Below are 26,219 nucleotides of genomic sequence, written 5' to 3'. Positions count from 1 at the left end.
TGGTAAAGTGGAGATATATTTCATAATCAAAGAAGCAGGAAAGTGGAATATTGCACATCACATTGAAAAATAAGGCGTGGACTGACCAAATGGACATTAGTGAAGCAGAAGAACACTAGGTATGACAGAAGATGGCATTGAGAGAGTTGCTTGTATGGTATCAAAGCCAAGTTTGCTCTTGGATGATTTAAATGGAAATGTTCTTTGTAAAATGCAGCTGAAATAGTGTGCTGTACTCAAGAGTGATGAAGACTTCATCAAAAATATGGGGTGAGAAGCTGGGAAGAGTTAATAGGAAAGCAGGATCACTAAGTCAAAGACAGTACCGAAGTGCATCAAGAGCATCATCTATTTAGTTTGTAAAGACTGATAGTAAGGAAGATAAGTCTATAAATGCATGCAGGTTTGTTACAAACAGTCATTGTACATACAGGGGAAAATAGGAAGACATAATTGGAGAAAATGTTGTTTAAAATAATAAAAAATGTAATATTGTATTAGAAAAACTGGTGCTAGAGCTGCAAAACAATATAATCAGATTTGGACTTTTTCAAGAATAGCAACTGCAGCATTTTTCAAAGTTTGCCCTTCTGATTTCTCATTTTATCTAAGAGGTCAAGCTACAGCAACCTCCTAGTCCACAGGGGATTTTGTTAATATCTGGATTTTCCTTTGTCTCCTCAGTTTACTCTTGGGAGTCACAGTGGAAAAGGGGTATTTTGTAGTACCTAACATGATCTAAGGTTATAGAACAGTCTGTTTTGTGCATAGACCTCTGTTTGACCAGGTGGAATAAGGAGAAAAAGGGACTGTTTTAAGACATGTGAGACCTTCCAGTGATTTTAAAGGCTGCATGGTGTTTGTATACGAGCTGGTAGCTCTAATGAGAGAATATTTCTGCTTAAGAATTGTTGTGCACAAGCACAGCAATTTATTGTATATTGTACAGAAAAAATGGAATTTTCTGGTCAGGACAAAAAGGTTTTTTCCTCTGACAAAAGTTATTTTGTCACTTGGCAAATCTGTTGTAAAAGCTGGAGTGTTTTTGTATCACTTATGATGACGGACTGTCTGACTGCTACCATTTTAACTGTTTTATGCATTAAATGTTTGCAGAGTGATGTTTGTGGGGGTTGTGGAGGTCTTTTTTGGTGATTTTTTTAAAATTACTATTACCATAGATAGGTGGATTTCACATGCGGTGAGGAGTATTGAGCAGTGCAGTAACTACTCATACTGACTGTGTGGATTGGTAGCAACAGATCAGTTCTCTGTAGGAATGCAAAGGATCAAGAAATTTCCTCATACTGGAAAATCCTGCGTTTTACCTTTACTTCTCTACACCCCTCTCTCTCTCTCCTCATTCCCCAGAAATTCTGTTTCTAAATCTCTAAATCTCTAACATCAGATTTCTGTAAATTGGTTGGTATGCTTTAACATTGGAAGTGTACTTCCCCTTCTGGAAAAGAACCCAGAAAAAGCTCTGATGTATCTAATGAATATTGCTGATTTTGTTTCCTTTTGTTTCCTTTTTTTTTTTTTTTAAGTAGTTTTCCCCTGTTGAAAGAAGGTTGTGGATCAGATGTCACTGATAATAGCTCAAGGTGCACAGAGACATGAAGTTCAGTATTTGCAATAACATGCAGTAGAAGTAGTATAATTTGGTTGAAATCATGAGAATATTTTACATTTGAGAAATAAATATTAATTTCACAGAGGGGGAAATAAGGATAGTTTAAAATACCTGCTGAGTCAAATTTTCTTTGAAATTGGTCTATGAGTCAGACTCAAATACTTTCAGCAAGTGGAGGACATTGGTCAGAAGATTTTCATGCATGAGGGTTTGAGTAACTTTCTCCAAAACTTTCTCTGTTGCCTAAATTTCTTACAAAATGAATTTTGAATAGAACTGAAAAGTGTCTTGAAGCCCTGTGAAACACACAGCTTCTGAAGCCCAATTTAGTAACTGATAGAAGACCTGTAGGAAAAAAAGCATTAATCTGCTGCCAAGGAGAGTATCACAATCATGAGCCTGCACAGTTGGCTTTTGATGAGTTTTTTTCCTAAAGGAATATTAAGAACAGAGCATGGATTGAGATATTGGAAAATGTGTAATTTCTGTATAACCAGAGGAGCACTATGAACAGATAATATCCTGAAGATTGAATATATGGCACTTATTTCCAGAACAATTATTTTATAGGCTCTATAATTATATTTTATAGGTCATCTTTAGTAATTCCTAGCAGAAAAGCATACAAAATGGATGAGGAGACCCCGTACTTAAAATGTCATGTTATTCATACTCTTGACTGAGGAGGCTTTGACCCTTACATGAGGGACCATTAGAGTTTTGAAAAGAGCCAGGTAACTACTTGACTTTTTTTTTTTTTTTTTACCTACCAGTTGGAGTAAGTATTCAAAGTATTCAGTAGAGTTTTCCTTCTTAAGAAAAGGGAATGGTTAATGTTAGGTTTTATTCCATGTTTTTCCTAGTTTTCCTACAGCAAGGAGAGAGCTTTATAAATAACAGGGGAGTAATTTTTGTGCTCAAGTTACTTACGGTTTTATTCTGTACTTTTAAAAAAAAGAGGAAAAAAGTATCTTGATGTTTTCTTGGGCTTCAATGCAAAAATAACAATCGTCTTTTCTTCGGGGGAGGCTGTACATATTTGCACAATGAACAGATAAGTGTCTGGTTCAAATAGATGGTCTGCATTCTTTTCCTTCCATGTACCTCCATCCCCTAAGACATGCATCTATGTAATGGCAATTCATTACAGTTTCTTAGGATTCTCATTTTCTTGGACTTTTGGGGGCTTTTTTGTTGAAATTCCGCCATACATCAGAAGTCTCATAGTTTTGATTTTTTTAATGGTATTTTTGGAAGCTACCATGGCAAGCAGTGCTTTACGCAGTTTAAATATCAAATCTGAGTTTATCTTAACACATCAGTGTTCAGTAATTAAGAAGAGTCAGTAGGTTACTACCTACTGACTCTTCTCCCATTTTCAAAGCAATTTTTTCTTGCAATTTTAAGATGTGAGACAGTTTTGATTCTATTACCCAGTGAGATTAACTTTTTTTTTAGAGAATTTCAGTGTTGTTTACAGTTTTAAAGTTCTATCGAAGTCCATCAAGAGTCAAGAACTCATGTTACTTTTCTAGGTGAATTGTGGTTTCTAACCCAACAGCCTTTCTGGTAACTATTGACATATGTAGTTACTTAAATTCCTTTTCTCTATAGCATAAAGCCTTTAAAACTGTTTTCATTACTTCTCTCTTGTTCCTTTCAGAACTCACATGCATCTGTTTCTTCTCTTCTGTTCTTCACTGGAAGATCACTGATATAGTATATAATTTAGCTTCATGGCTCATATCTTTTCTCAGATTTGGGTGTACTTGTTGCATTTTTTTTTCACCACTTAGGTGGTTTTTACCTTGGTCTTTATAGGAGAAGAGTGAAAGAAACTAATCAGCTTTGAAGGTTTTGTTTGTGTAACTTTGCATTAAAATTGTGCTTATGGGTCCAAAGAACTGACTCTGATAAAACCGTTTATAATGGGAAATGCTCCTATCCATCTCAGAAAGTTTGCTGTACAAATTTTAGTAAAATTGGTCAGTCTGAGCTAGAGGTCCTCAAGGAATTGGTTGTCCAGATGTACTTGAATGAAGTTACTCTGCTGAACAGTGAACAGTGTTGTCTTGAACTGTAAATCCCATGTGCCTTGAAAGGTGGTTTTTGAATAAGCCCTTATCAATTTTGATGCTCTGATATTTACTAGTAGTGAGTTGTGGTTTCCCACCTTAATTGAATGCATCCCTTGTGAAGGAAGGATGAATGAACTTCAAAAGGAAATCCTAATTATGGTGTATTGCAGGTGTTACCAGTAAATGTATGTATCAGCATATATGCCTATATGTTTATGCACATAGGAGAAACAGAAAACAGTGATCTTTTGAAATACTGAAGCTCTTCTGTTTAGGAAAAATATTCTTTTAGGAGGCAGAGATTAGAGTTGTTAGAGATCTAAATAAATAATCTTTATTCATATTTTTGTCTGTAAATATCGCTACAGCAGTTGACATATTTTCTTAATTTAAAAATGAAAGTATTTAAAGTAAGAAGCAGTGGGGTGGGAGGGGAGGGGAGCGTTCCAGCTCTTGCTGAAAATGTTCCACAATGAGTTAAATCTTGTACTACAGGAAAATCTGCTGAAAATATTCTTGTATGTATGCATTTAATAGAGTTTATTAATGTTATTAATATTAGATTATGTAGGGAAGCTGGTCATGCTTCTGTGACTAAAAGATACCTGTTTGGAATTTCAGAGACCCAAAAAGTATGGGAGTAAAAGAATTCAAGGTATATCTTTCCAAATCTGTCTGAAAAGTTGTCAGGGTTTGCTTTTCTTAAATTTCAAATATTTGTGATGCATCCAATTTAGGATTAAGAGCTCAAATCTACAATAACTTCTGTTTTTTGAATGGGCTGGGAGCAGTTAACTCTTGCTCCCAGTGCAGAGGTGAAATGCATGGTCTCTGTGTGAGTGGTTTAGTCATGGTTTTTGTACCAATGCAGTTTATTTTAGCATAGTTTTAGCATTCTTAGATTTCCTGAATAAACAAAATAAATTATGGCTGACTCTTGGACATAATGGTGCCTCTAAAGTAAAATATTTCGGATAAAATTTTTCATATTAATTTTTACTGATAGCCATTAAAACCCTTCACTCTTTAACTGAATGAAGGATGTAAACCTAAATTATTTTATTGGTGTTGTTGCCAAAGACCTGAATAATGAAAAGGAAATATTTGCTTGCTTTTTTTGAAAGGTGGTAATACTCATGATGTTTTTGCCTTAAGATAAGGAATAGAAAACTTTAAATATTATCAAGTTGCTTCTCTCTGTAATGCAACCACAGCATATTAATACATTCAACTCTTTGTGAGAGTCTTTGCAATGATACAGCTTAATTGAGGTGTAGCTCTTTTTTTCCAAATAAAATCTAAAATTTTTATAGTGGGATATTGTTTAAGGGTGGGAGCTGAATAGTACTTCTGAAGTAATGTAATTTAATTACATTAGTCAGTGCTTTTGTATAAGCACAAGAATTATGTCTTGCTTTCTATAATTACTATACAAAAGTCCTCCTGAAATAGTATGTCAAAACAAAATATTAGTATCTAGTCAGAACTCCTTTAAGTGCTGAAAATCTACTCTGTCATTGCTAGCCTCCTCTGTCTTATTACTCTACACACACATAATGAACTTAAAATACATTGATTCAAGAAGTTTAGAAATGTATATATTTTGATACAACAATAGATTTGTTTAATACAAATACAGGGGGTTTTTTTAACAGCCTGATGAAATATAATAATAATACAGCAGTTCATAAGACTGAAGGTTATGTTTACCTTTACCTTTTGTTATAGGTAAATCTTTCATGCAACTAATTAGGGTTGTGAAATATGTTTGTAGCTATGGGAAGGTGAACAAAGTTTCTGGAAATATTTTTTGCACTAATATGTTCTTTGCTTGGCCAATAATTTAAATTTAATGAGGATGTGTAGCATTACTGAAAAATTATATGCATAAGGTCTCCTTTTACTTGGAAGCATAGGAATTGAGGAATTCAATTGTATAAGAAGAATAAAGAAAAAAAAATCTGTGGTGTTCTGTTGATGGATGAGAATGAGGATTTATTTTGAGCTTTGGTGTTCAATCATCTGTCAACCTGTATTGTTTCTGACAGAGTTCTTAATGGTCTTTTTTCACATTACATGAGGAGTTCTTAAAAAATTTTGATATAATTTCTATTATCTTCCTTATTTGTAATGGGTTGAGACTGAGAGCAGGGTTGGTTTAGCTAGGTTTTTTGATTCCACTAATGTCATTAAAAAAAAAAACCTGAAACAAACCAGCAAAAACACCTATTGATATTAACCTTGAGAAAGAAGACAGCTCCATATAAGCAGAAGTGTAAATTGCCCTACCCAGGTCTAGGGGAGGTTCTTAGAGAGTCTTGCGCAAGTTCTTAAAGACTCTGAAAGCTAACCCAGAATATGGTTAACTATTATATTGTCTGGTAATCTAGGAGTCTTCAGCATGAAACAGGGTAAAAGAAAGCATCCAAAAGCATTTTTAGTTGTGATCACAAATGCACGTTGAATATCACTGGTATACTTAGAAGTCATGATTTAAACAATGCTTCAGGACAGGAATTTAAGGAGTTAAAAGGAAAATATTTTTTTATGGGAAGCTCATTTGATGTGTGGCAAGTCATCCAAAAGTTCTCGATATAAAAAGCTAATAAAGCCCCTGATTTTGTTTATTCAACTAATGAGAAGTTGGAGTTGACCTTTCATTTCATACTGATTGTGAGGTAATAAGGTAGCAGTGAAGTGCTGGGAAATTTACTAGCCAAGTTTGATGCAGGCAAAGAAAAGAAGCCAGTAGGAAGATAAGGGGGAAATAGTGGTCTGGTCAGGATTCTGAATGAGATTTGTAGATTGGATGGATGGAGGCAATTTTAAGTGAAATGGTTTGGTCTGTGAAGGGGTAATTGAATTTGAGGTTTAAGATGTGAAAGCAAAAGAAATAAAACCATGAACAAAACCCTGAAGAATCTGCATAGAAAACACAGAGCAGAGAAGGAGAATCTACTTAGAAGAAATATGGAAGGAGTAATTTGATAAGTAAACAATGGATCTCATGGGTATTGATGTAAGATCAGATCTCATGAAGAAGAAAACTGCTTTACAGTGGGGAGTGTTGAGGAGGTTGGAGATTGAGTACTGGTTCTGCTGTTTATAGTTAAGAAGACACCAGAAGTTTTGGCAAGAGCAGTTTCTGTTTTAAAAGACTTCTTCTAAAGGATGACACAATCAGAGGAAAACTTCAGGGAACAGCTGTAAATACTGCATTCTTTGAGCTTGTCAATGAAAAGACAAGAAGTACAATGATAGTCCTACAGATGCATGATACAAAAACGTTCTAGTATAGTTTTGTTTTTCTATACCTTACAATACATGAACCCGTAATAGTAATAAAAATATATATAGGCTAATAAAATCAATCTTCAGTTCAGGGCTGATTCTTTTGGTTAATAGCATAATCTGTGTTCAAATGGAGCGCTATGGAAAAAAATAGTTATTCCATATGTACCTATTAAGAAGATATGCAAAGAGTTGCCATAGTGAATGATGCTAAATTATAATTTAAATAATTTTGTACTTTCCCTTTTAGGAGAGAGAAACTAGCTCCTTTAGTGAATATATATGTAGAGTCAGTTTTCTTCCCTAATTTTTTCTAAGCTGTGTTAAAAAGAGGCTATTATGGATGAGAGCTTGATAGTTCAGCCTGAAAAATACATTTAAAATGCCCTTAAGTATCTTGATTATGCCTGCAACTGTTAATAGCAATTCTTTAGCAATTATAATGGGAAATAGATGTATTTTTTTGTAAGGAATTTTCAAAAATTTTTGGACAAATAATAGCATTAAGAAAAGGTCTGCACATAGTTGATCTTAAATATCCGTTGTTTCTTGGTTATGTTTTGTATATTTATTTGTTGTGGTATGTACTTGTTGTTCTAACATTGTTTTAATCCTCTGTATGTAAAATTTGTGTGCGGTAATGTTAAACCTGAAGGAAGAAGCTTGGTTGCCAAGAGATAATTAAGTAAATATGTTTTTTTCAGATACCTTTTGATACATAATCCTACGGAACAAGAGCGATTTTCAGTGGTTTCCGTCAATGTGAATTCACCCAAAGTTAAATTATTGTCTCCTTTGGGAAAACCTGTAAATGTCCAGATTAGTGCTGTGTGGGATGGAGCAACTACAGTATCGCATGAAGCTTATCAGGTACCCTACTTAAGTAAAAAGCATTAAAATATGGTTTTTTATATATGCTGTAGCTTCATAGTTGAAGAAAATGGAAAGTGTACTTCATATATTGGCAACTCTATTCTCTGTAGACTGTACTATTAATTCAGTAATTTTAAATTAAAAAAAACCCAACAAATAAAACCCAAAACAGCAACAAAAGCCCCCTAAAATTCAACATACATGTGTTTAGCATTAATGTTTCTTAAACTGATAAGCTGTTAAAATTTTGTGATACAATTTACTACATTTAAAGGATCAGTTTCAGCTGCATGACTGGAAAATACTGGATGTGTGTCTTTTTCCCTCACTTTCTCAACTGAGCTTCTTCTTCCTTCAAGTGCCATTCTGTACACACAGTCACATACATCTGTATGTTCTCAAGCACTCCAGCTGGAACATGAAATGGCTTTTCTTGTAAATTAAATGGCTTAAGCATTTACATTTAGATGTCCTCTTCCCTTCCAAATACTTAAGCTGGACAGATATCTTCAAGCCCACCTCCTGTTTTTCGTTTGAAACAAAACTTCTAAGAATTTTTGAGTTGTACATCATTATAGAAGATTGTCCTCAATGATCACATCACACATTAGAAATTTATTTAATTACATTTTTAATAAAATTATAATGGTGTATGACTGCAATAGTAACACCATATTGCTTTCAGGCTTATGTTTTGGTTCCTTTTGATGTAGGAACTTGGTTCATGATAATATTTCTGTGAAGCTAATTCAATAACTGTCTCTCAGTTGTGTTCCAAAGGGATAATTATTATGGGTAAACCTTGCTAAGAAACCCAACCCCACACACTTCCTTGCTCACTGACTCAGTGGGGTGGAGGAAAAAAATTGGATGGGCAATGGTGAGAAAGCTTGTGGGTAAAGCTGAAGCTGTGCACACAAGCAAAGCAAAGCAAGGAATTCATTCCCTGTGTCCCAAGGCCGGGGAGGTGGTCAGCCATCCCCATCAGAGCAGGGCTCCATCGCAGTGACTTGGGAAGACAAACATCATCACTCCAAACATCCCCCCCTTGCTTTTTCTTCTCACAGTTTTTATTGCTGAGCATCATGTCACATGATGGGTCTGGAATATCCCTCTGGTCAGCTGGAGTCAGCTGTCCTGCTGTGTCCCCTCCCAGCTCCTTGTGCACCCCCAGCCTCCTCCCTGGTGGAGCAGCAGAAAGGGCCCTGATGCTGCATAAGCCCTGCTCAGCTGTAGCTGAGATATTTATCTCTGTGTTATCAAAGTGGTTAATACTGAAACCAAGCACCAAAAGTTCTGCTATGAAGAAATTTAAGTTTATCCTAGCCAAAACCAGCACAATAATTAGTACTTTTATTGTTTGAAGAAGAGGAAGTGAAATTACTTGTCTGGACTTCAAATTCTAAACAAATTGCTTTGGAGATGTACCTTGTATGGTACTCTTCTATGCAGATTATAGCTCCCAAAAAAAGAGACTGAAAATGAGAGACTTGCTTTATACTTAGTTATTTAGTTCATGCATTTTTAAATTTAAATTTCAAAATCAAGTGATAAGTAGAGTCTGTGTGCACTTGATCCAGTACACATGCATCTACAATGAAAAGCAAATATACTCAGTACTGCATATCACAACTAACATTCTTAAGAAGATTCAACATTGTTACTGCATTAATAAAATGGTAATCTTGATGCAAATTAGTCATGCAGATATTTCTGTTTATTAATTCTTCATATTTATTTATGGACTATGGGAAAACTCAGCCATCCTATAATTATTCAAGCAAAAGTAGTTGCTCTGAACATAAATTCAGTATAAAAAGTTGATATTCCGCTATTTTTAGTAATGACTACTTATTTGCTCCCAACAGATGTCTTTTGTGGCACATCTGCCACCTCTTGGGATTGGAGTTTACCAGCTTCTGGAGGATGAGAGGTCAGAAGCAGTTTTAGCTGACTATAACATATATATAAGGAATAGCAGACAGGAGAAGTCAGACAGAGTTTTCAAGATAAAAGAGATGCAGCATTCTGTGGATAATATAATTTTAGAAAATGCATACATGAAACTATGGTTTTCTGGAATGTCTGGATTACTGGAGGTATGTTATATTTTATTTCAAAACACTATATTTTACTTTTTTGTGGTGCTTTATGGAAACCTAACATGAATCTCTGTCCTTTTAGAAAATAAACAGCAAGGAAGAGGATAAAAGTCATCAAATGAAGGTGGAGTTTGCTTGGTATGGAACTACCAGTAACCGAGATAAAAGTGGAGCTTATCTCTTCTTACCAGATGGAGATGCCAAGGTAAACTTTCTGTTTGCAAAGAAATTCTAATCTTGAAGTACCTTAAAGTGTTTGGCAAATACAGATTGGAAGAGCTGGTTGTCCCCAAAACTGGAATAAAATCTGTATGGCTAGGCATAATGACATGGGCTATTGAAATGATTGGCAGAAGTTCATACTTCCTAACACTACATAAGAGTAAAAACACAGTAGGAATTTGAAAAATATGAAAATCTAGAGAATATTTATGATTCCCCCCTCAAAAAATTAAGATGCAATCCTTGCCAGAAATCCAGTGAGATGTGACCATTCATTATTGATGAAATAAGTTAATTTTTACTTTCTATGATGAAAATGTGTACTGATTCATTTCTACATCTTCACTTTTCTGAATTTTTTTTTAATTGTGAGTTTGTTGCTTCTGGTTCAGAGCTACTTTCTAAGCTGATATTGGCATACTTAATTAAGATACTGACTCCCAATAGGTGAATATAAAGACAGAATAGTAAGGAGCTATTCTGATTTAGTTCTCTAGGGTTGTCTGTATTTTTAGCTGTGTAATTATTGGAGCGCAACAGCATACTCCTATTAGTTTTCAAATTGGAAATTGGGAAATGGCAGTGTTCTTACAGTGACTTCATTACCATATGGAGTCTACTACTTCCCTTTTGGAACTGCAAGGGTGATATTTCAGAAAGCAAAAGATAAAATAATGAACATTTATGAAGCTAGTTAGTTGCCACCATGTTTCTTCTGAGTTTCCCTTGTGTAAACTGAAGTTGCATACATAAGGCAAATGATGAGCTCTATGCTTCCCATTCCAGGAAATATACAAGAGTAATCATTCTACTTTTTTTGGCGGGAGGAAAAGATGTTTGGCTTTCTTTCTGTTTTCTTTTCCTATTTCCCCCTTTTATCTGTGTAAATCAATCTGAAAGGAAACAGAACAGGTTTTTTTTCTTTTAGCAATCTTTCCTAGAAGCACACCTTTTGAGGTCTGTGAATTTACAGGTTTAGTATATTTAGTCCCATAATAATTTACTTCAGATACGTTCATCAGGGTTTCCTTATCCTTCATTTTATATGCCATTTCATATTTCTTCTTTTTATTGTGTTTTTATCTGTGAATACTTGAACAATATCACTTAGGGCTTTTAATTTTTACCTTTCACTAGATGCGTGGTCACACTTTAATTTCATTTTATATTCTAATTCATCTTTGGCTTATTATTATTTAAAAATAATCACTAAATCTAGCAGTTATGTAATTTTAATTATACATTTAAGTAATTTGCTTTATGAAAATAATCTGGACAAATTGAGGTAGCAAAACATTACAGTTTAAACAGAAAAAAGTCTGTCACATGTCTGCAAGCACAATTAGAAGCGAAAAATGAAATTACCTGCATTTTAAGTTAACATTAAAAGGGTGCTGTTCAACTTTTGTAACATTTTATACAATGAAAATGAAGTTGTTATACTTCTGAAAATTCTGCTTCAGTAATATTTTGCTTCACCATAAGACTCATTTGGCTTGCATTTTAATAACACTAATTAAATTGTCCTACTGGGAGTAACAGAGTAATTCTATAGTGGTTTCTAAACCAGTTGAAGTCAATGCTTTCTGTCTTAAAAGAAATGCCATCTGTTCAGGGTTCTTAGTGTAATGTGGATTGACTAACTCTCTCAGTCCATGTGTGAATTGGCAATAGGATAGATGGCAGGCAGTTTTCTTGATTTTTGGCTTGGTGTTTTATTGTTTTGATTTTTTTCTTACCTCGTTTACCCTATGTTTTTCAGCAAAAATTGCAAAGAATAATTGCTTTTTTTGTTGGACTATTTTCCTTTGGTGTATGAATAGTTATATGCTTTCTTTGCTGTTGTTAACTGATTAATTTTATGTCTGATAAGTCTTTTATTTTCAGTTCTGCAATACTCAGACATTATTTTGATTTGTCTATTTTAATAATTTATCTAGCCATAGTGCTGACCTACAATGGTGCAAAGTCCAGAACAGAGGCACAGACTGGGGGCTCCATCCTGCAGGTCTAGAGAGATAGGACAGTCCCCCACCATGCCTTTGTTTTTCCTGCAAAGTCAAAACAGAAAGCAAGGCACCAGGGAAAAAGGCAGCATCTTAATTTTTTTAAATGGCAGTGAAGTGTTTGACTGATTGACAGTGTTAATGAAGGGATTTCCTTGGGCCTCACAATAAATATAAATAAAATGTCCTGTTTGTGAAGACAAAGCATGTTTTTTAATTCCTGTGACTTTGTGAAGAATGCCCAACTTGGTTTTTTGTGATCAGTGGGGAAAAAAACCTCACAGTATTCAATAAACTTTGAAACAGTTATATGTCTGTATTTTATCTGTATATCCAAGACAAGTCAACATGTGATGACTTCTTACTAGCCCTGCTTGGTATCAATAGGGAATAGAACAAGGCAGTTTTTTTCCAAAGCATCAGATGCTAAATGTTTGTGGGATCAATGTGAGTAGTTGATTTTTTTGTTTTACAAATAATCTTTTTGAGTATCAAAGTGATGGTTTTTGGTATACCCGGACTGGAAATTTTGAATCTCCCTCAGGCAGCTGGTTCTGTGATTCTGTGTTTGTACTAGTTCCCACAGGTACTTAAGCACTAACAGAATATGTAAGAAAACAGATTTTTCTTTTTTCCCCTTGCAGGATCTCTAGTGCTAGAGCTGAAATACATGATATTATCTCAGTCTAACCTCAAACCCTGCCAAATAAGGGGCAACCTGCTATTGAGAAACACCTTTTCCTGCAGGCTTTGTCTTGTCATTTTTCTTTTTTAAAATTTTAGACCAATCCAGAACAAGTAATGTGTGGTTGAAAACTTTCCCCTTAGTTTTTTTGGCACCCAGACCAACAGTGTGCTGCACTACCAGAAGTTTCCTGGCCACTAAAATGGTTGGGAGTGCTTCACTTTTCTATAAGGGGAAAAGTTAATTGCCCATGCTTTGTGCCTCCAGGCTGCAATATACCATGCCGTTTTCTATACAAGACAGTAAATATTTTGGTGAAGGTTTATCTCCAGTTATTTCCACCTTTGGCACCTGTTTTGATGTTAAGTATTTTAAAATACCTTAGGGATCTATTTGGTATTATTTTGTTCCAAGTATTCTCCCTTAAAATTCCTAGCTAGCTTCTCCCCAGTCCTCCTGCCCACTATCATTCCAAAAAAAAAAAAAAGATTGTCTTATTTCTCTTGGAGTACAGAAACATGATTTCTGAACCCTTTGATCCACAGTTCTGTTGTCCTGTTTCTGAAAAATGCTGATTTCCAGGCTCAACAGAACCTTCTTCACTAGGCTGCTGGATCTTGTACAATGGAATTCATTCCCCTGGAGCTGAGAAGAACAGATATTACAGCAGCTATTTAGTTTAACTCTTTAGAAAGTGGAGTCTTCAGATTAGCCATTGGATATGAAAGCAACGTATTTTTATTCCAATTCAAGGTGTGAGTCATCACAGTGTACTTCATGCTGGAAGATCCTTTAGTCCATGATTGTTTACAAAGCAGATTTAACAATGGATTGAGACAAAGACTTTGTCAAATCAGTTTTGCAAATATCTGTCATCGTTTGTTCTTTCCACATTGCCTTAAACTTTCGCATCAAAAGTACCTTTGTATTTCAGACCCAGGACCAGGATCCTTTCACAGACCTATGCATCTCACCAAGGATCTTTACAATGATACTAGAATAATTGCATATTCAATGCATAAAGATGTTTACCTGTTTAAAAGCAAAAGCCGGGTAATTAAAATGTTTTTCGTGAGGCAAACCTGGGGAATTATCTCTTTATAGGTTCTGAACTTCTGGTATTTCTCTTGGTAACTATCAAATAATCAAGTTCTAGGATTAGTGCTTTTCTAAGCACTAAATATGAATTTGAAGGCTCCCCTGTTCCATCACCGCCATGTTTTTACTTCATATTCCCCCGCTTGCCCAATAATCAGGGAACATCAGTTGTCCTTGAGAACTTGAGTATACATCATACTGCCACTCTTTCTATCAAAAAGAACTTGTCTGATCCCCAAAACTACATGGTACCATCTGCCTTTGTAAGCTACCTTCCTCTCTTGGGCCTTTTCTAGCATTATAACTGAATTGGAGGCTTGCAAACTCAATGCATGTCCTAGCAAAATTAAGAACTATTATTTTTAAAAAATTTATTAGTTTCAGGCAATATCTGCAAAACAACTGTTCCTTTTCCATCAGCCCATCTTTCTGTTTAGTTTGGAATAGTCTATTATAAGATAAGTTGCATTTATCTTCAGAAGAGGAGCTAATTTGGCTACATGTGCAGCCTGGAGCCTCAGGTGTATGAACTTAATATTTGTGGCAATATCCCAGAATCTGAGAGCTGATATATCCATCTCATTTCAGCTTTCTGTGTATTTTGATAGCTGTTGTCAATATCGTGCTCATGTTTTGTACTAAAAAACTGAATGGAAAAGAGTTCTTCCAAATATTTGGGTTTAGATTTTTTTTTTAATTTTTAATTTTTGAAATCACTTCAGGTAATTTTTTCTAGTAAGTGCACAGTGTTTTATATTCCTGTCACTCACTCAACATCTCTCCATTTTGCTGGCTAGCTCCAGCGAGAATGGAGCAAGAAATACTCTTAAAAACTACACAAGACCATAAGATCTGTGTTACTTTGATAACAGAACATAGCTGGCAGTCTGTTGTCTGTGCAAGTGACATTCTCCTAGGTCACAGGTCATTGGCTTCTCCTGATGACCTCTGGTTTCTCAGTTCCTTTCTGAGTTCCTTTAGGTGGTGTTTCAGTCTGTCTTTACTAGCTTGAGTATCTTCATGTTGCTCTGCCCTGCAGGGAGGATTTTGAAGGGTTTGATTACTCCACCGTTTGGTTGGTCATCCAGTTCCTCCTCTGTGGGATTTTTAACTTCTAGAAGCCAGGTAGTCACCAATTAAATTAGTTTGTCTTCTCTGCTTATATGTGATGGAAAAGCAAATATCAGTCTCTTCTGCCAGAAGGGGAGAATTCAGGCTACAGTTATGGATATTGTCAGTTTTCCGTGGAATTAAGAGGTTCTAACCTAAGATCTGGTGTTCAAATTTCTTTCATCTCAGTGTATTAGCTCATCTGTCTAACATGCCCCCTGAATGCCATAATCCTTCTGTATTTCTCACCTAGCAAATGGATTTTGCATAACAGATGACATTTGTGTGTCTTATTCACAAGATGAGATCCTATGGAAGTATTCCATAATTTTTTCATGTAGACTATCAAGAAGTCTAAAACACTATTTTGAGGTTTTTTATTGACTAACTAGATAAGATTTTCAGTGGGGAAAAGTCTTTTCTCCCTAAACCAAACAATCTTCTCAAAGCATAAATAACTGTGATTTCTCTTCCAAACTCCTATACAAAATATTCCTGCAGTTGATAACTGCAGAGTTGCCTCTTGTACCTCTGGTAAAGCTTTTACTGAAGAGTATTCTGCAGCTCTAAGAATAGGTACGTAAATACAAAAGGCGGGCTTTTTGCCCCGAAAGTCCCTTTCAGTTTTTTCTTTTATACAATACTTCTTGAAATCTTCCCTGTTATACATACAGTTATATGCTCAAAGAATATTGGATATTTACCTGTACTTTCTCTTCTCTAGTTTATTTTGTCTGTATGTATGTGAGCTTGATCTCTGCTCTTCCTCAAGCTGCATCTGTTCTTTGGTGTCATTGCTTCAACAAAGACCATGCTCTGTCCTTGTGGCCTTGCTATATACAGAAAGAAGACAGACACCCTCTGAGAGCTTTCTGCCTAGATCCCTCTGAATAATGTGTTTTTCAAGCAGTTGGGATGTGTTTTTTGTGAGTGAAGTCTTTATTTAAAACTGTTTCCCTGTTGAAGTAGTTGCATGTGTTGAGTTTTCATTTTTCGCTTGTACACTCTCACTATTTAATTAATTTTTACTTTTGCAGCCATCCATTTATTTCAATCTGGGGATGAAACACACAGTTGGGATCAATTTTTTTTTTTTTAAAGTCACTGTTTGCCTAGCCAAGACTCTAAATACTGTGACTGCATGGAAAAATAATTTTCTTCATCTCTTTGGTTTGTTGTGAATATGCAAAATTTGTCCTAGTCTATGGGAGCCATGAGTAGTAAGCCACTGTCCTTATTGACATTTCATAATGATTCCCAGCCCTACCCTGCATTCCAGAGAGCTCCTCTGACAACTCTGTCTGCTTCTGATGAAGAAAAATCTTCCTCTTCTGTTTTCAAGTGATATGCAATCTGATCTACACAGCAGAGTAGGGGAGGCTTTCCTTGTCCAATGTGTACCACTGATGGAGGTATTCGAACCACCTGCCCCAAATTTTGAAAGTAAAGTATTTAATTGATGGTTAGCAGTTATAATTTTTCTAGCAAAAGAGCTCAATCCAGATGCAATATCAATACATTCATGTGCTTGTCTGTAGACTTGTATCGCTTAATCCTCCTAAAATACTTGTGAGATGTGTAATGAGACTTAAACCTAATTTTAGCTGAAGAAAATAAAGGACTCTGAAGAGAAGTTACTGAGTTTCAGATTAGGAATAAATTTTAATCTCCAGTGTTTTAGATCTAGAATGGTTTAAAAACTCCACTATTTTAATATTTATTAAATGCTTTAATTTATTGACACTGTATTTATGAAAAACTTCCAAAATACTCACTCTGAGTTTCTGTTTTCTTTTTGTAGCCTTATATTTTTACAGACCCACCTACCATAAGAGTTGCTCATGGAATGATTTTCTCAGAAGTTGTTTGTTTTTTTCACCACGTGACACATACCATGCGGCTGTATAAAGTCCAGGGTAAGAGCTGTGAAATTCTGTCTCTCTTGGCAGTTATTTTACATCACAATGATCTTGGATCCTACCTGCCTTTTTAATGTTTAATTTCACCTCTGCACTAGTGCAGAGTTCATGAGACTGAGGTTGTATTGACTCCAATACACTTTGCTCTGTGCACTGTGATTTCTCTCTGAGTATCATGCTAGACATTAAGCTGTTATACTTAAACTCAACTGATTTGTTAGAAATACCTCTCCAGACTTCACTGACTCATCTGAATGCTGTAACTAGCCACACATTCTGAAATACCTTGGAGAGAATTAAGAACATAGTTTCTTTCATAGTTTCACATTTACTGATGGAAGTACAATATGTATCAGTGACCTTAATAGAGAAGTCTGGTTTTCTTCATAACTTTCGGCTTTAGTTATATATTACCTCCCTCTGTGTGTCCTTTTTCTGCTTGGGAGAGCTCATGACAGAATTTTCTCTGTCTGTTGATAGGCACCAGCACCAAACATCAACTTTTTGGCTCTTAGGACATAACATCAAACCAGTTTTCCTTTGTTTCCTTCAGATTTCTTTTTAAGTTGCTTGTTTCTCTACTGTTCGCTTACTGATTTCCAAAGAAATTCTAAGTAAACGGTAATTTTGGAAACTCTCTACCCTTCCAAACTTGATAGAATTGGCCACTGAAAAATGTAAAAGAGGGAGGAAATCATGGTGTGATTGTATACAATTATTTTCATATGGTAACTCAAGTTAACATGCTTAAGTGTATCTTCCTATAATTAAGAAACATACATTCATTATTTATATTTACTGGAATTATTCTGAAATAAAGAGGCAGTGATTAATGTTTTCAGTTGAAAGAACTTACATGTTTTGTATTACCAACTTTACTGTAGGAGTCAAAATTGTCTTCATGTTTTTTAAAATCCTATTTATCATATTTAATTATTTTTCCTAAACAACTTCTAAAAAAAAGTTATCAGTGGTTTGAAAGTCTTGCTTGCTCTTCTCCTTCTTTCTTTTAGGTTTCAAAAATAGTAATGACATCATCTATTTGATTTTTTTTTGTTTTTTGTTTTGTTTTAGTTCTAGTGTATTTTGATCTAGAAATAAAATTGATTCAGATGCTTCATTTTTGAGACATATGTACATTGAAGTGTGAAGTTGCTGGAATTTATACATATGCCAAAAGCTCACCAGAACTCAGTTCCCCAGCTGATAAGTAATTCTGGCTCAAACATTAACTCCTTAGGTACACAAGCCAAGAGTTTGCATTCATTGTGAACATCCTAAGGAAACACAACTGATATTCAAGACTCTATATATATATATATAGCTTATATACTTGTTTTATGTGACAAATAGTTAAAATCGTCTTATGATGAAAAAAGATACTTTGAGATCAAGAGGTGCCAGGTTGCCAAGAATGTGGAAAAAAATTATGTTCCTCTGTGAGTTTTAGTAAATTAGAATTCTCAGCAAGGGAAATAACCTGAAAAGCCTTTTTTTGTTGTTGTTTTTGTTGGGTTTTTTTGTTGTTTTTTTTTTTTTTTTTTGTTAGGGAGAGGTTGCTATTTTAAAGTGTTTTTTTCTGTAGTGCTCCTTTTTCTTTAATTTGCTACTAAATACCTGCTAGAAGTATTTCAGTTCACAGAAAATGAGTTGTCAGTGAAAATCACTTGCTTGCCAATTCCTAATGGTTAAATTTATCTTTCCTTGTGAGTGTACTGTCCACATTTTTCCTTTGGTTTTTCTGACAATTCATCACAATGTAATGTGTACATGGGTAAGTCCTGTGCCATGCTTCTACTTTGACAAGAAAAAATTATGCAAAATATATTTTATATATTGTATATTTGCTCTTTGGCGTGTTTTTATTTAAATTTCTTTAAGTGTTCTTCAAAGGTTAAAATTTGGTAGCTTTGCATCATTGTTTTGCTGAGCTCTATTTCCTTGGCTTTGTAATTGATAGTTATTTGTTATATTTATTAGTTATTTACATAGCATTACTTCAATTGAAATAAGATATTTTGAAGTCTTACTAGATATGTACAGTAACAAAGCATGTGGGAAAAAATCACTATGTGTAAAAATGCATTTTGATTTCAGATCAGGATCTCATCTCCTGTTGTAACCTACCTCCTTACCAAGACTGATTGTGTGGCTAATCCAGCTGTTGGATAGTACTCCCAACTCCTAAATCTTCAGCAATTTTGGAGAAAATAGCTTTTACCACTTTTGGCTTTAAAATTCTGTTGATTTTGGGCAGAATACCCTGGGTTGACAACTCTGTTCAGTAATTAACCACTGAGTGATTTTTAAGTTCTGCTGCCATTGGCATCTGTTTTTGATATTAGCATGATTTGGTTAATCTTTTTATCAGAAACTTGTCATAGTTTATTCTCTTCATAGTGGTATTTTTATGTACTCTCAAATTATGCAGTACAAAAATGATGACAGTCTAAACTAGATTACTGTATTCTTCTTCAAGGTACTCGTGCTTTTAAATATTTGGGAAAAATACATGAAATATTGGGAAAATCTATTACTGGGAGTATCAAAAGTGGAGCATAAAAATCCACATTTTCCAGACTAGGTTTGGGAAAATAGAACTAATTAGCTGAACCAAGTGTTTTTCATTTAGCACTGAAGTTTAATAGCCATTGGTAAATGTTAACATTTTAACAGTTGCTGTACTTCTGCAGGTGGCATTTAGATTTTAAAATAGATGTGGAAACAAATACATATCTCTGTTCTGCTTGGTGCAATTCTTTTTGCAATCATTAGTCCCATTAGACTACAGAAAGGGTAAAGTGGTGGTGCTGAATGATGGTGTAATTCCACTCCAGACTGTGACTTGAACTGTTTGAAAAGGTCAGGTTATTATCAAAGGTATTTACTTTTCAGTACAAGGCACTGTAGGAAAAAAAAAATCTCACTGAAAAACTTCTCTGACTTGTCAGACACCTAATTCGTCTTTTAATAAATATGAAACTTTTCCCTGTCAACAAAATTTTGTGTCCTGCTTGTGGTTGTATCAGTTCAAATTTCTTAATACACTGTCCTTAAGGAAGATTCTCATTTGATTAAAGGAGCTGCTCAAAGTTTCCTGCTCAGTTGAACAGTTCTATCAAGAATCTAGTGACTTCATTCTTGTCTGGGAATGGAGATAGCTGCTTAAGAGTGCAGGGGAGAAGTGACTGACCAGGTGTTGCTCTAACATGTTTATTTAAAGACAGTTCTCAACAGCTGCCTGCTGTTCCCTACTGGTTTGCTGGCACCCACAGTGGTTCTTACCGTGTATTGCTCCTATTCCCCTTCAGTGCTCTCTTTCAGACTGTCTGTTCAATTTGTACCAAATTAGAAATATTGCTCTATCATCTGTTGCATAACTGTCTTCCAGTATCTGGTTAGGTATAAGAGATCACTGTGTCCTGGGAGCACAGTCATTCTTATACATGTGCAATCACTTTTAGAGATTTTAAATGCATCCTTTTCATTTAGGTTTGGAAGGTCAGTCTCTTGAAGTTTCCAATATTGTGGACATAAGAGGAGAATATAATCGTGAACTTGCAATGAGAATTTCATCCGACATAAACAGTCAAAATAGATTCTATACTGATCTTAATGGATATCAGGTAATTACCATCTTTTAATTGTAAAAGCTTAGGGTGTCAGGTTTTGACTGTCTAAATGAAAAAGGCTTATATTAAACAAACTCTCATATTAAAGTACACTAATCATTTAAAAGGAGAAATGCTTTTTAAAAATGTACCTGTTATAAAATTTGATATAGACCAGACTAAGAAGTAACTGTGTGCTAAGGAGTGCACTCCTTAACAGTGTTTAAGTAGTTTGTTGACTATTCCTTCAAGTTCTTTTTAAGAGAAGAGTTATATACAAGAAGTTATGACACATCACCATGTAGTTAGTTGCTTGTATATATGCATGACTTCTTTTCCTCTGCATTGTTTATTTAGTTAAAACCCATTGGATAAAACAGTGTATAAGGACCACACCTAGTGAACAGCTGCTTACTGCTGTGTTGGAAATAAATGATGTATTTTTTGAGATGTATAATGCTTTTTCTATTGGTAATACATCTGAGGAAAAGGCTATTGTCTTAACATGAACTGTGCAGCACACAGAAAAGAGAGAAAAATTGGTTTTCCTTACCTTCCTTTCTTGCTAAAAACAGTTTTGCAAATACAGGGAGACTATGACTCCTGAATAAAAGACTACTGGATTTCCAGTTACTGTACTACTGCATTTTGCTGGAGACTGTGAATATTTAAACATTAAAATCATTTTAATACTACTACTCATTTGTCATGTACCATTCAAGAATTTCAACAGCACTTCAATAAGTGCTCATTATAAACCAACAATTCCTTTTTTGCTACCTTAAATCTATTCACTGCTTGCTCTCTAGAGGAGAAATTTTTTTCTCTCATTTTATAACTGTGATTATGCCTTTTTATAGGTTCCCTTTTTGTAGGTTCCCTTAATGAATCTTTCACATTTTTTCTTAATATTGTTTGATCTAAAAGTACACTGAAGCTACCATTTCCAAGGTGGTAGTTTTAGCCACAAATCTCAAAAAGGCTAAATAATACAGTTGAGTGAATACTTTTGTGACAGCTGTTCTTCCAAAGCACATGGGATAAATGTTTGAAATGTCTTTGAAATTTAATAGCATAAAAAGAATGCATGTTTTTGAAGTTTGTGTTCATATTGCAGATCCAGCCTAGACAGACGATGAGCAAGTTGCCTATTCAAGCAAATATCTATCCTATGACTACCATGGCTTACATCCAAGATGTTGGTGCTCGTTTGACACTTCATTCAGCTCAGTCTCTAGGTGTTGCAAGCTTGAAAAATGGTAAATATAAGATGAAAGATATGACAAAGATCTCTCCTTCATGATATTCTAAAATAGTTAATTTGGGGATTACTATACTTACCTCCAAGCATTTGAAGAGAGGAAATAAGTTTCTCCACCTCTGACAAGTTTTAGAGTATATCCATTACAGAGGAGGAAGAGGTTGGTCCCACATGAGATCCTGTCACCTTCAATGAAATATCTCTCTCAAACTAGAGGCAGAGGAAAAAGATTGCAAAAGACAGAAGGAGCAATAAATTGTCAGAACCTGCTATTTTTCACCCAAGAACTCTGGTGGAATGAAATAACAGAACTGAAGAGTTTATTCTTTTTCATACTGCCCTGGTAGGAGAGGACTTAAAAAGGATGCTGATCATGTTTTTTGTTCTGTTTGTTTGCTTTAGTGTAGACAGCACTAGTCTTAAGGTATGTACAGCACAGCCTAACTTCCCTGTCAAGGAAAAACAACAGCAGCTTTTTTGAAGATTAGTGTTAGTGAAATAAAGGATAAATATGACCCTGGGTAAGAGTGAACATACTTCTGAAGCAAAATGATACCTCACAAATTTAATGGAGTAGTTTGACAGAGGTGATGAATATGTTGACAAGAAAAATCAATTCATATTAAGAATTCCAAAAGAGACACAGTCTTGCTCCTTGGAGCAGAACAGGGTACGATGAATGGCCTGGAGGACTGGAAACAGAGGTCAGTTATTCATTCTATCAGAATGGGGGAGGTATTCAAATAAAGCTAGAGGTAGTGGGCAAAATAAGGTACATAGTTTATAACCTAATATGCATAATTTCTTGCTGTAATATATGTTGTCAATTTAAATTTATATGGATTTGGACAATAATGGAATGAATACTCAGAAAAGAAAGAGTCCATCAGAAACTGCACCAAAACCTACTTGACAGTTTCTTTTAAGAAAAATGTCATAAATACTCTGTTCTTCCAAAAGGTGAATACCATGCTGGATTGGTGGCAGCATTATCAGACCTAATTCACTTTAGGGCAAGAAATTAACACTGACCTAAACCACGGTGGAAAATACCAGCCTTCTTTTCCAAGTCTACCAGATACAAGACCCAAACTACATTTTTTCATGCCTCCCCTTGCTGGAAACCCACTCCTATTGGCCTGATTCTGTGAATGACCCTGACACCGCTGATGTTGTTAAGCACTCATTAAATGGGTATTGGAGACTTAATTAGTCTGCAGAGGCTCTGTTACCTGATAATAGTGTCTGTATTTGTTTAACAATCTTAGTCTCTGCATCACAAGATAATGCACCATCTAAATCCGCAGACACTCCCACTCTCTGCCATTAAATTGGGGAAGTTAAGGCTAGCACTGTTCCACATTTTTCAGTGAAGCATCAGGGAGAAACTGTCCTTCTGTGAGCACTTGTTTCAAATCTGTCAGAGGACATAATGGGCCTTTCACCTACTCCAGTTAAATAAAAGAGCAACAGATATATTCCATACTTGACATGACACTGATTTCTTGACTGTTTCACTCTTTGACAAATTGTATTATGTAATTTAAGATACACCAACGTGAAATATTTACTCTGTGCCCACTAAGAAAAAATGGAGAATTAATTAATCTGATTTGTTATCATTAAGTAATATTTCATTAAGTTACTAAATTGGCTACCTTGTCTTGAAGGCATGTTAGATTCCTCAAAAAAGAACAGAAGTGAAGTTGAAGTTTCAGAGGTTACAGAGTATCATATGCTTCATGACTTTTTTTCTGAAGGTCTTTGAGGAACTCAGAGAGATCATGGAAGAAAATTTAAAAATCTTACAGTTTAGGCAAGCAAACCTCAGTAGCTGTGTGCCTGTGTGTCAGACAGGTGTGTCTCAAGGCATGACCCACCATCTGAAAGTTACATGTGCAGTACTTTAGTTCAAAATAGCAGGCTCTTTCTTACTCATTGTCAGCTGATTTCTGTCCTGGATAGACGAAATCTGTTTGTACTTGAGGGAAGGGAGGAACAAGTATTTGAGAAAATCAGGTAAGTGTTTGTAGAACACTAAAGTATAAAAAAGACTGCCTTAGTAAGCAGCCTTTTCTAGCAGCTTAAATTGTGATGTTCTTATTCAGGATACAAGCACCTCAGTCTTCCAGTTTTATTTAGAAAATATGTATACTTGTTTGAAGATTCAGTGTGCAGAAAACATAAAAGCCTTAATTACGTGCCCCAGTCTGGTTATATATTCTTGATATAGAGACTTGAAAAATAGTGAACTTCACTGTCCGGGTTATATATAATTTAACATCAAGCTTAAAGAGCTATTTTGAGTGGCTGTACTGCAGTTCAGTATAAACTCAGAATTTCATGGTCAGTGCTTATCCAGTGCAAAGTTCTTTCCTATTCCCACAAGTGAATTTTTCTGTACAAGAAGTGATTGTGAGTATTTATATACTCCTGTTGGTACCTTTTTTCCTTCTGGTTCAAATGTGAAACAAAAGAATGGAGTACAAAGTGAAGATAGTTCCTCTCCAGAAGGTATCTCCTACTTGGGAGTGATTCTTATGTTGGATGTTTGATTACCAAGTATCCTTGTTGCAAACAGTAGTTAATAGTAATGATTTTTCATATTAAACTTTTACATAAACTCTGAAAGTAAAAACTTCTGGACATTCTGCAGAAAAGCTTGTGACAATTTTTCGAAGGTTATAAACAGCCACAGTCTAGTGGTATTAACTGTTTTTATAATCAGCTGTGATGATATTGATCAGCCCTAGCTCTTCCAAGCTCAAGAGAAATATTATAATTTTTTTTTAAATAAGTTAAATTTTATGGCAGGTTATTTATGTTAAATAGAACCCTTACTTGTTCTTGATACCAGTGTAATGCTCATGTTGCTGTTTCAGGTCAGCTGGAAGTGATCATGGATCGTCGGCTTATGCAGGATGACAACCGTGGCCTTGGACAAGGTGTTCAAGATAATAAGATTACAGCTAATGTCTTCCGACTGCTGTTGGAAAGAAGACATGGAACAGATGTGGTAGGATTCACTGTCTGGAATTTTTATGCCAAATAAGATGTAAATATTAATTTCTGTTGCAGCAGTGAGGAACTCAGTACAGAAATTAGTATCCATGAGCTGTAGAACTAAGGAAGTGTCGCTTCCAAGGGAGTTTTGTCATCTTACTTTCATATTCTGATAGTAAAGACTCCATCTCTCACTATTCCTGCAGTGCTTAGGTCCACACTCACGCTTCAACATATGAGTGGGGGGTACCATTGTGGAAGTCTCTTTTTTCTTTTTAAATTACTTTTTTACTGAACAACGTTTAAAAGGCTGCTAATCCGTGTGGGTTCTGCTTCTTAACAATGTTAACTGAGTCTAAACACAGGTTGACAAATAATTTCAGTTGAAGGGGTAGAAAGAGAAAACCTCTTATAAATATAATTTTCTTAGAGAATAAGATTCATGTGGAAATATTTAGATGCCAGACATAAATACTTTTTGAGTTCATTATGTTTCTTGGGAAGGCGAGACCATTTCATTGTGTTGTTTTATTTGCGTGTATCTTACTTTGCCTTTTTGTGTCCTAGTCTTTTGAATAACCTCAATTTTCTTTCCACTCTTTATATTTTCTCTTTTTTTTCTAAAATCAATTTTGAGAAGGACAAAATCAGAAGTACATCTTCATACTGAAGAAGAATCATGATGACAGAACTGAGTGCATTTTAAAACCATTGCACAGCTAAAGATGAGAGGTTGTATACCAAGCTCCTAATGAATATGCAGATAAATTGGAATTAATTCTGGTTTATAATGGCTATCATTAACCACTGTGAGAGGATGATAATATCAAGCTTAAAGCTAATTTTCACCATTTAATGATTGACAGTGGAGTTCTTTTCAGGTTGTACATGTCATTATGATTTTCTAGTAACTCATCATGTATAATGCAGGCTGCATATTAACTGCATTTATCAGTATGATGTGCAGCTACCCAAGCTAACCTGAGGTCAGCAGCAAGAAGAGCAGCTGTGAGAGCAAGAAGCATTGCACAGGTTACTCCATCCTTGCAAGAGGAAACCTGCAGAGGGATCTATATTGCCACCCAAAAATTCCTTAGTACCCAGAGTAATTTGTGTTGCGTTAAATTAGAATGTAAGTAAGAATTATTGGACATGCAAATCTACGTTTACATTAGAAAATAATTTGAAACAAAAGAAGCAGATCAAATCAGTTAGTGCCATAGTGCTTGTAGTGACATTGTGTGCAGTCTTGGTGCTTTCTGCAGAACCATAAAACAACTTGGTAAAAGGCACCTCTGGAACACTTCCAGTCCAGTCCCTGCTCAAT

General features: G+C 35.1%; 1 protein-coding gene across 1 annotated transcript in view; it reads left to right on the top strand.

Annotated features, from left to right (window-relative positions):
- Positions 1 to 26,219, top strand: part of MAN2A1 (mannosidase alpha class 2A member 1) — a 104,854-nt gene that overhangs the window by 61,888 nt on the left and 16,747 nt on the right. The window contains exons 13-19 of the mRNA XM_058823678.1: positions 7,707 to 7,872; positions 9,744 to 9,974; positions 10,060 to 10,182; positions 16,900 to 17,014; positions 20,510 to 20,643; positions 21,746 to 21,887; positions 24,772 to 24,905. Coding sequence (XP_058679661.1) covers positions 7,707 to 7,872; positions 9,744 to 9,974; positions 10,060 to 10,182; positions 16,900 to 17,014; positions 20,510 to 20,643; positions 21,746 to 21,887; positions 24,772 to 24,905 — 1,045 coding nt within the window. The remainder of the gene's footprint in view (positions 1 to 7,706; positions 7,873 to 9,743; positions 9,975 to 10,059; positions 10,183 to 16,899; positions 17,015 to 20,509; positions 20,644 to 21,745; positions 21,888 to 24,771; positions 24,906 to 26,219) is intronic.

Source organism: Ammospiza caudacuta, chromosome Z (genome assembly GCF_027887145.1).
Source record: "Ammospiza caudacuta isolate bAmmCau1 chromosome Z, bAmmCau1.pri, whole genome shotgun sequence".
In the NCBI taxonomy this organism is placed as follows: Eukaryota; Metazoa; Chordata; class Aves; order Passeriformes; family Passerellidae; genus Ammospiza; species Ammospiza caudacuta.
Note: the sequence above shows the minus strand (reverse complement) of the source record. Positions and strands in the feature narration are given on the sequence as shown.